At 51.1% G+C, this 9,181-nt stretch overlaps 1 protein-coding gene across 1 annotated transcript; it reads left to right on the top strand.

The window, feature by feature from the left end:
- The first annotated feature begins 1,255 nt into the window (after positions 1-1,255).
- Positions 1,256-5,781, top strand: Cck (cholecystokinin). The gene is made up of 2 exons (XM_038321189.1): positions 1,256-1,472; positions 5,648-5,781. The coding sequence occupies exons 1-2, from the start codon at positions 1,256-1,258 to the stop codon at positions 5,779-5,781; spliced, it is 351 nt and encodes a 116-aa protein (XP_038177117.1).
- The last annotated feature ends 3,400 nt before the right edge of the window (positions 5,782-9,181 follow it).

Here is a 9,181-nt window from a genome sequence, read left to right as displayed (position 1 = left end):
CCACTTCCATAGGTGGTCGCTCCAGGGGCCATCTTCTGAGCACGTGTCCTGCTGGACTGCGTCAGCACTGGGTAAACAGATGACTGGCTGCGCGCCCGGGCAGGGCTATTTAAGAGGCAGCCGCCCTCCCGCCTGCCCTGAACTTGGCTGGACCGCAGCCTGCTCTGCTGGAAGCCGCCAAGCCAGCTGATTCCCCGGCAAAGGTAAGTCGGCATCTCTGCTGGCCGATCCAAGAATTAGGAGTGTGAAGAATATTGGCCCATAGCTTTGCACCCTTGCCGTATCGTCTTTCTGTTTTCTATGCCTTCCCTCCTTTGACAGTTGGGGAGATTTCCTGAAGTCAGAAATACCGGCGCCCGATTCTAAAATGCATCTGGGTGGGTACGCTGCTAGGATACTTGTTCCTCTGTGCTGTCTCTTTTCGTGACAAGGCTGGGATAGCCGTTTCTTAGGGTTCCCATGATGCTCGGATCACATTGCAATCATTTAAAAGAAAATACCAAGAGGTTTAAAGATATTCCCATTTTCTAAATGCTACAGAGAAAAAAAAAGGATTTGGGAATAGAAATACATGGTTGTGATGCAAGTCCCATCAGCTCAGTTCTCAAATGCGGGGCTTTGGCCACAACTCAGGACTGGGCGCAGATTTCTGGGTTTTGTTTTACATAGTGACTTTTTGTTCGTTCCGGTATAAACGCCTAGGAACCTCTATAAAAACAGATTCTATTTATGTGCCCGTACTTTAAACGGTGCCTCCCATTGTTGCCACGTCCAGAAATGTAGCGACAGCTTTTAATCTCCTGCATTTCTCTCCTGGAGTATCACACCTTCACTCCCCATCCCTCACCACCGTCCTATCCCCCCCTCTCTCTCTCACGCGCACACACACACACACACACACACACACACACACGCTCTGTGCTTTTCTGGTTAGAAGAGAGATGAGCTACAAGGCTCTAACTTGAGGAAAGCAGGAGGCACTGCTCCTGGACCGGGTAGAAAATCGGGTCTCTGCGGGATTCCTGGGCCCTGGGTGTGGATAACACAAAAGCCTGGCAGAAGTGTCCCGAGGCGCGCAGTAGCCAGGGCGCAGCTAGGGACTGCGCTTGGCTAGCTCTATGGCATGAGCCAGTTTGATGCAGCTGCAGCCCCCGCCTTCGACCTCGGCGGACTTCGGTGTGCGGTACGGGACTTCGTCTGGAGCCGGCCGAGGTCAGCCTTTGGTTCACGCTCTTCGCCTCCGCACCCCACAGCCATGAAGATCGGCGTGTGTCTGTGCGTGCTGATGGCAGTCCTGGTCGCGGGCGTCCTGACGCAGCCAGTGGCCCCGGCAGAAGCGGTGGACTCCGCGGTGCAGCGGGCGGAGGAGGCTCCCCGAAGACAGCTGAGGGCCGCCGTGCTCAGGACCGACGGCGAGCCCCGAGCGCGCCTGGGCGCACTGATAGCGCGCTACATCCAGCAGGCCCGCAAAGGTAAGAATATCCGCTCTCCCTCACACTGCAGCTGCGGCTCCTGGCTTCCAATTCTGATCCCCCAAAACACCTCCCTGGGAAGGAAGTAAGGGACATAACAACAGCAAGATTTTCTCTTCCTTCCCTGAGGCACGCTGCACCGCAATGTGCTGTTGGCAGGTGGTGTTTGCAGCCCCCAAGAGAGAAGATGGGTGGAGGGCTTTATCATCTCCTCTGTATCTGCAACAGGATTGGGGACCACCCAGACACTGACCATGGGAACCCTTCTGGCAGAAAGTGGGTCGGTCCTGAGAAAGCCTGATATCTGAGAAAAGAGGTTGTCATTGTGTGTGTATACACACACAGACACACACACACACACACACAGTACACAGCAGGAGGCAAGGGTCAAAGGGCCAGGAGCAGTTGGAGTTCCCTTGGCTGTCCAGTCAGGATGGCCACACAGGGAAAGCTTTATCTTATATTTCTGTAGCTGCCAGAAAGATGGCCATGATGCTGACCACTGCAGGGCTTCTGACATTGGAAGACTTTCCCCCACGAACCCTGTGGACGATTGAGCTTCTTGCCAGTTGAGGGTTCCTTTCCTGTCCCTGAATCTCTCATCTTCAGATGGGGACAGAGCCACCCAGATCCCCTCCCAACCCAGGAGTCATGGCTGGCACCAAGACAGCCCTTCATCTCTGACTTGATCCGCAGGCAGGGAGGTGAATGGTGACCTCTGGCTGGGGTGTGTCAAACTGGACCAGTAGAGCTGGATTCGGGAGGTGGACACTCTTTCTGTAGAGCTCACTTACCCAATTTGTCTTGTCTGCATTTGAGCAGCCCAGAGCACTGGGCTTGACTAGTGCGGGGAAGCTGGTGAGCCTGTTGAGTCTCCTAGAGTTCCCCATGAAGTTGAGACCCGGGGGACTTCAGGAGCATCAAGAGATTTCTTACTTTTCTTCCTGTGTGGAAGCTCACCCTACAGCCATCTGTAGGCTGTTTTCCTGGTAATACATATTATTCTTAAAGATTCCAATCCCAACACTCAGGGGTGCAGAGGCAGGCAGATCTCTGCTAGTTCAGAGCCAGACTGGTCTACAGAATGAGTTCCAGGACAACCAGAGATACACAGAGAAACTCTGTCTCAAAAAAAAAAAAAAATCTAGACAAGATACTTTTTGGGTGGTTCGGGTTTGGCTTTAACTGGTAGACTGGCCTAGAATGCACACAGTCCTGAGACCAACTCTGGTACAACATGGCACCGGGTGTGGCGGTGCACACCTTTAATCTTAGCACTCAGGAGGTGGGCAGGTCGGTTCAAGGCTAGCCTCTGCTGTGCAGCAAGTTTGAGGGTAGTCTGGGCTACGTGAGATCTTGTATTTAAAAAACACTAAAATATAAAATGAAACAAAGCTTCTTCTTAGGGTTTGTCCACCCGGCCCTCAAGGGTCCTCGAGCAAGCTTATTTCTGGGGAGGCAGGCGAGGGAGGCATCAGTGGTCCAGGAAGAAGTGTGTTCCAGCAGAAAGTGGGGCGGCATCAACAGCGTTAGCATCAGAGGCTATCTCCATGTGTCTCCCTCAGACCTTAAAACCGTTCTGCACAGCGAGCATCTCACTCATTTTTCTTTTATGCAAGCCCATGCTAAAGAAAGCAAGTAACGTCTGAGCACGCGTTGGCTTGTCTAGGAGGCAGCAGAGTGAATCTATACCTGTTTGACTTCCACTGAGGTCTGGAGGACATTCGGCTTCCCAGCTCACCTGTCTGCTCTGGGTGTAAGAGTTGAAAAGAGCCAGATCCCTTTGTCTCAGCCCAGGACTTGGTTCTAAGTCCCTTCACGGAGTAGTGCTGGGACAGATGGAGTGTGATAACGCCAGGCCTGATGACGGATCTGTGTGGGGTGCGAGAGCCAAGGCCAGTTCCAAACACAGCTCCCACGACTGGTTAAATGCCCAGCCACTGGCCAGACGGCTGGCTTGATAGAAGCATGGGTTGTGCCCAGCCCTCACAGTGGACACTAATCCCTGAGCCTGCTGGAGGATGGGCTGTATTTTCATGTGATGGTACTGGGAACCAGGCTGCATATATTGCTGACTATGTTTGTTTTACCTGAGAGAAACTGGGTACTGAAGCAGCCGGGCCTGTTCAGCACAAGCTAGGACCGTCTACCCAGTGTGTGGGCTCTCAGTTCCCAAACGGACATGGGATCAGAGAGAAGAAACATGGGCAGCTATTCATTTTGATTATTTCTATTTTAAGTTTAGCTGGTTAAATTCATTATGCAGTAAGGGTAACTGCCTCTGTGGTGCCATTTAAAAAACGTTTTACTAATATGTATTAATTATGCCATAATGGTGAGTTTCATTACCACATCTAATGCATTTATAGCACATTCAGATCACACTCACCCCACTGCCCTCACTCGTTCTCCCCTCCCCCTCCTAATCCTCTTCCCAACCAACCGTCTTCTACCAAGGGGTCTCATTAGCGTTGCTTACTGGAGCATGGGTCAAGTAATCCTCCTTCTGGCTGTGTTAGCCTGGGGCAGGAGCTGGCAGGGAAGCTGCCTGCAAACTCTCCGAAGGTGGGAACACTGTGGTCCCAGAGCAGTGGGCTCCCCAGGGGCCTCTCTTTACCCTAGTGGCGTCAAGGGAGGCACTACACTGGTTCCATGTAAGGAGGCCACTGCCCACCGTTTGTTAGCTGGGACCATGTCATCTGCCCGCAGAGGAAGGAACTCGTGTCCCGCACCCCCTCTTGCCCAGGTCACACAGCTGCCGCAGGCCGGACCCCGTTGCAGGTTACAAAGCTGTGTTTTGTTTCAAATGGCTTGTTTAAATTTCACTTTTTTTTCTGACTTTTTATTGGGTTTCTATGAATGTTACCAAGATGCCAGTATTTTAATCCGACAGGGGTGTATTTTTTGGTTATTATTATATTTAAAAGACTGTTGCTTTCAAATGAATAATTTGGAAGCGTGCTCATGTAGAAAGAGAACTTGATTTCATTTTTTTAGCATTTACTTATGAGGGGGAATGCCATGGGAGGACTGTAGAGTTCAGAGGAGAACAGTCCTCTCTTCTTCCACTGCGTGGGTCCAGGGCTCAAACTCACATTGCCAAGCTTGGCAAAAACCGTACTTACCCATCACGCTGTCTGACTCGTCCTTGTTCTAAAAAAACTTATGTTTGTGTGTATTATGTGCATGTGTGCATTATGTGTGTGTTTATGTATTGTGTGTGTGTGTGTGTGTGTGTGTGTGTACAGTGGGAGTCAGAAGACAACCTCAGGTGCTGGTTTGTCCTTACCTTCTACCTAGTTTTAGGCGGGGTCTTTTTGTGGTTTGTACCGCACTTCATACTCCAGCTGCCTGGCCCATGAGCATCTGGGAGACTTTCCTGTCTCCGCCTCCCATCTCGGGACATGCAATAGTTGGTCCAGTGTGGATTCCAGGAATCTGAACTTGAGTTGTCAGGCTTATGCAGCAAGCTGTTTACCTGTTGAGCCATCTATCTCCCTGGTTCCTTGATTTCATTTCTAAAAATCTATCCTTGAATCACGGAGCTGTAGTCCCAGAAAGCTCCCAATGAGCTAAGCATGCTGGGACTTAAGTCACGACATTTAGAAGTAGTGCATTCTGGGAAGATCTTTGCATGGCTTCTGATGAGCGTCAGGTGTGCTATGGAATGATGTTTTGGATAGGAAACCCTGGGCAGCTCCTAGGCTGAACAAGGCAGGGAGAAGCCAAGCCATCTAAACACTGGCACAGGGGTTCTTCCTCCTTTGTTTGCTCTTAGCCTCGCAGATTTAATGCTCCAAGACCTGGTGGGATGACTCTGATGGTCAATGCTCACTGCACAGCAGAAAGACCCCCAAGAACCCATATGGAAGAACTGGGTGTGCAGTGTGCCCACAATCCCAGTGCTGGGGGTGCAGATACAGGAGGATCCCGGAGGCTTGCTGGTCAGCTGGTCAGCCAGTAGTGAGCTCCAGGTACAGTAGAGGCTCTGTCTCAATGAGAGGGAGAAGAGATAGAGGAAGACGCAGCTGTCCATATACTTGTGTATGTATGTGTACGTACACTGAACACACACGCACACACACACACACACACACACACCCTGGCTTTCCTCACGGCTTTAGCCACACTTTCAGATCGGCAGCCCTTGTCTTCTTCCTCTTTTCTACCCGCAGCTCCTTCTGGCCGCATGTCTGTTCTTAAGTCACTGCAGAACCTGGACCCCAGCCACAGGATAAGTGACCGGGACTACACGGGCTGGATGGATTTTGGCCGGCGCAGCGCCGAGGACTACGAATACCCATCCTAGTGGGCCAGCTTCTCAGTCCTGCTCGGAGGAGGTGGAACGAGAAAACAGTCACGCACACAACCCCTTGCCTCTGCTGTTCGACACTTTGAGTATCTATTTATTAAGTTCCCAATGTGAAATCTGTTAAGAGTGTGCAATACGGCCACACGCCTCAGCCCCGACGGCGGTTAGAAGGCAGTGTTTCCTCCAGTGACTCCCAGACCTAATGTTGCTATGCTATTAAAAAGTTTTCCTTCTGCCACTCACTCATTGTGTCCAGCGAGGGTCTGCAGGATGGACAGGAGGGGAGACTGGTACGGGGTGTCCACAGGCGAATCCTTGCAGTGGATGGTCCCAGAGGGGCTCAGGACCTGAGTGTAGGGTACGGAGCTGCCCTCCCCACTGAAGCAAGGTGGTTTGTGGAAGGGCTCTTGGACTCAGCCCTAGGGCCTAGTCCTGGCTACACCCATCCCCAGTCCCTTCTTTCAGGCTGTCCCTCCCCAAGATTTCTTTAAGGTCCTCTCAACCTTTAATAAGTTACAGGGCAGTGATGGCCACAGCTTGTCCTCTACAGACAAGTAGATGAGCCCTGAAAGGTGGAAGTGGCTGACCCTAGTGCCCCAGGAAGCGAGTCCCAGACTTGAAGGCTGATGCACCTCGATGAGGAGGAATCCATTACCTAAAACCCCCTCAAACTAGGGAGTGTAGGGAATCATGGGAAGCCGCGTGTTTCAAACCAGAAAATTGGGGCTCCAGCCCAAGCATACTCCTAGGTGCTGCTGGTGCTGCTGGCCCAGCCATTCCTGGACATTCACTGACAGAGCACAGAGTCCATGTCTTCATCCTGGGGAATCTATTTCTGTTCTGCCCCAGGTAGAGGGGGCACCAATTGACCAAAAAAAAAGATGCTTCCATCAACACCTAGCTTGGTGAGTTTATCAGGGTTACTTGTGGAAGTATGGGTGAGTCAGACAGCTGCATCACCAAAAAGCACACCCCAACATTGGGGGGCAACTCATGAAAGCTGCATCCCTGCACAACCTGTAGGCCCACTTCATGGAAGAGTCTCTTCTCTTCCCCTAGAGGAAGCAGTTACTCAGCAGGCAGTGACAGCTTTCCCTGGGCCCTGTCACAGAGCTGTCAATCAGAGGGCATGCTGGAGGGGGGGGGGAGCATCACAGTGCTGTCAATCAGAGGGCATGCTGGGGGGGCTGTCACAGTGCTGTCAATCTGAGGGCATGCTGGGGGATTCCTGTCATCCAGCACAGGAGCTGATCTGTTCATTCTCTGTGGGCATCAGAGACATCCAGAGGTGACCAAGGAATGGCCACTCACAACGCAGCTTCCCAGATATCCTGACTGAGTCCTCCAGGACAGGGTGGCACAGAGAGATGGACATCGAAGGCCACATCATCCCATCTGTGCCATACCTCGGCAGACCCACTCAGTTCACCATGGCCCACTGGGATACCCAGTGTTCCTTCAGTGGCAGAAAAGGGACTCTTAGCTCTTCTGGTGATCTCAGGAAGACATGCTGAGCAGAAGTTAGAATTCAGAATAGAATTAAGACCCAACCAGATAACACAATACGCTGTCACCCTAGGGTTCCCACCTCATTCAGTCCCAACAATTTGCTCTTCGTGACTGCCTCATAGATTAAGCCTCCAATTCCATGGGCCACAGTCTGTCTTCATTGGTAACGTGACTGAATTTGAAATCACTAGGAGACACACCTCTGGGGAATGTCTGCGAGGTCATTTCCAGAGATTAACCGAAGAGGGAGCACCATTAACTAAACACAGGGAGCACCATCCCATGGGCTGGGATCCCAAACTAAATCAAAGGATAAAGCTAGTTGAGCACCAGTGTCCACGTCTACTTTCTGATGTTCTCATCGCCAGCATCTGTTTCTCACCGTGACGGACTATGCTCCTTTAAACCACGAGCCACAATAAATCCTCTCTCCCTGAAGTTGCTTTGGTCACAGAGAGGGGAATGGTGACTAACACACCTTAACTCATTCAGAAATATGTGTAGTTCTGTGTTTCTAGCACACCACCAAGCATGGGGTGGGGTGGGATGAGATCACACCCAGTGTGCAAATATGTGTGTCATGGGGGTGGATGAAGGACTAGGAATTAAACAAAAAGCTTACAATAGCCAGTGAGTAAAGAACTGATCTGAATTAGTGCCTTTTGAAAACGCATGTGAACACTAAGTTTTGAAAGATAAAGCCACACATGACTCTTAGAACTGTAAGACCAAGACACTTCAAGATGTCGTTTAACTCCCTCCTTACCAGAGACCCTTGAGGAAGTGCAGTCATCTCAGAGTACAGTGAGGTTTGTCAGGAGAACTTTGGCCTGGGGAGGACTCACAAGTGGCTCCTGTGTCAATAAGAACAACGAAGCCAATGCTTGGAATAATCTGCCCCAGATCAGCAATCAGTTGACTTTAGGATATTTTCCCTGTGATTCTATAGACGCATCAGTAGGGCCTAAAGAACTGACAGAGAGTATGATCTCAAAGACAGGCGCCAAGCGCCAAACACAGGGCGAGGCACCAGAGAGGGGCCTCATTCTATTGACTGTTTCTCTCCCAGTTCGAGGACCCAGCCCTGGGTGGAGCGGCCATGGTGGTGACCATAGACGGGAAGCAGAGAGGGATGAAGGCTGCTCTTCAGTTTGCTTTTCTACTTTCCGTTCAGTTCGGGGCGTGGTCTGCTGGGTGATGCTCACAGTTAGGGTGAATCTTCTCTCCTTAGTTAAATATTTCCAAACTCACCCTCACAGACATACCCAGAGTTGTCTCTTCTAAACGGTGGTTCTAAATCTCATCAAACTGATAAGACCAGACGTAACATGTGCCAAAGGAAAGAATCTTAATATCTCGCCTTCTAAATGAATGTTCAATATCAGTATGTTCAATATCTTTTCCTGGTACCTTCAAGTTATTGCTCATCCTGGAGGTAAATACAGCAGAAGCCAAGCAAAGAGAGAGCTGTGGCCTCACTAATTTCCCCTGGGCTCTAAGTTCTGCACATTTTTTTTTTTATTGAATGTGAAAAAGATTTTCTGCGTCAGCCTGGGGCTACAGCATCTGCCCCAGATCCCCAATCACTTCCTGAGCCCACAGGACAGATCCCCTCTCCCTGGCAGCACGGCCTCCACTCCACTCATCTCTGACTCCCCTCCCCACACTCTAGCCTCCCTGCCCTCTTCATTATCGCCCCCCAACACTGCCCTCAGTCCCGCCTCAGGACTTGTCTTTGGCTCATCCCCCCCCCCCCCCACACACACAAAGCATGGCAGGACCTTCCAGATCCTTCAGCCCTGCCTCAGCTCAGATCATCCTCTATACACAACTCCCCCCGCCCGTGCTTTCTTCTGTTCTGTTTCCTTCCCCCTCGGGATCACTCTGT

Source organism: Arvicola amphibius, chromosome 3 (genome assembly GCF_903992535.2).
Source record: "Arvicola amphibius chromosome 3, mArvAmp1.2, whole genome shotgun sequence".
Taxonomy (NCBI): domain Eukaryota; kingdom Metazoa; phylum Chordata; class Mammalia; order Rodentia; family Cricetidae; genus Arvicola; species Arvicola amphibius.
The sequence above is the reverse complement of the archived record's forward strand: the minus strand, read 5'-3'. Positions and strand labels throughout refer to the sequence as shown.

Bases quoted from the DNA above. Each gene is read 5' to 3' on its own strand.
- Cck (XM_038321189.1), top strand. From the start codon at position 1,256: ATGAAGATCGGCGTGTGTCTGTGCGTGCTGATGGCAGTCCTGGTCGCG. The intron at 1,473-5,647 runs GTAAGAATATCC...TTCTACCCGCAG, and splicing joins CATCCAGCAGGCCCGCAAAG to CTCCTTCTGGCCGCATGTCT.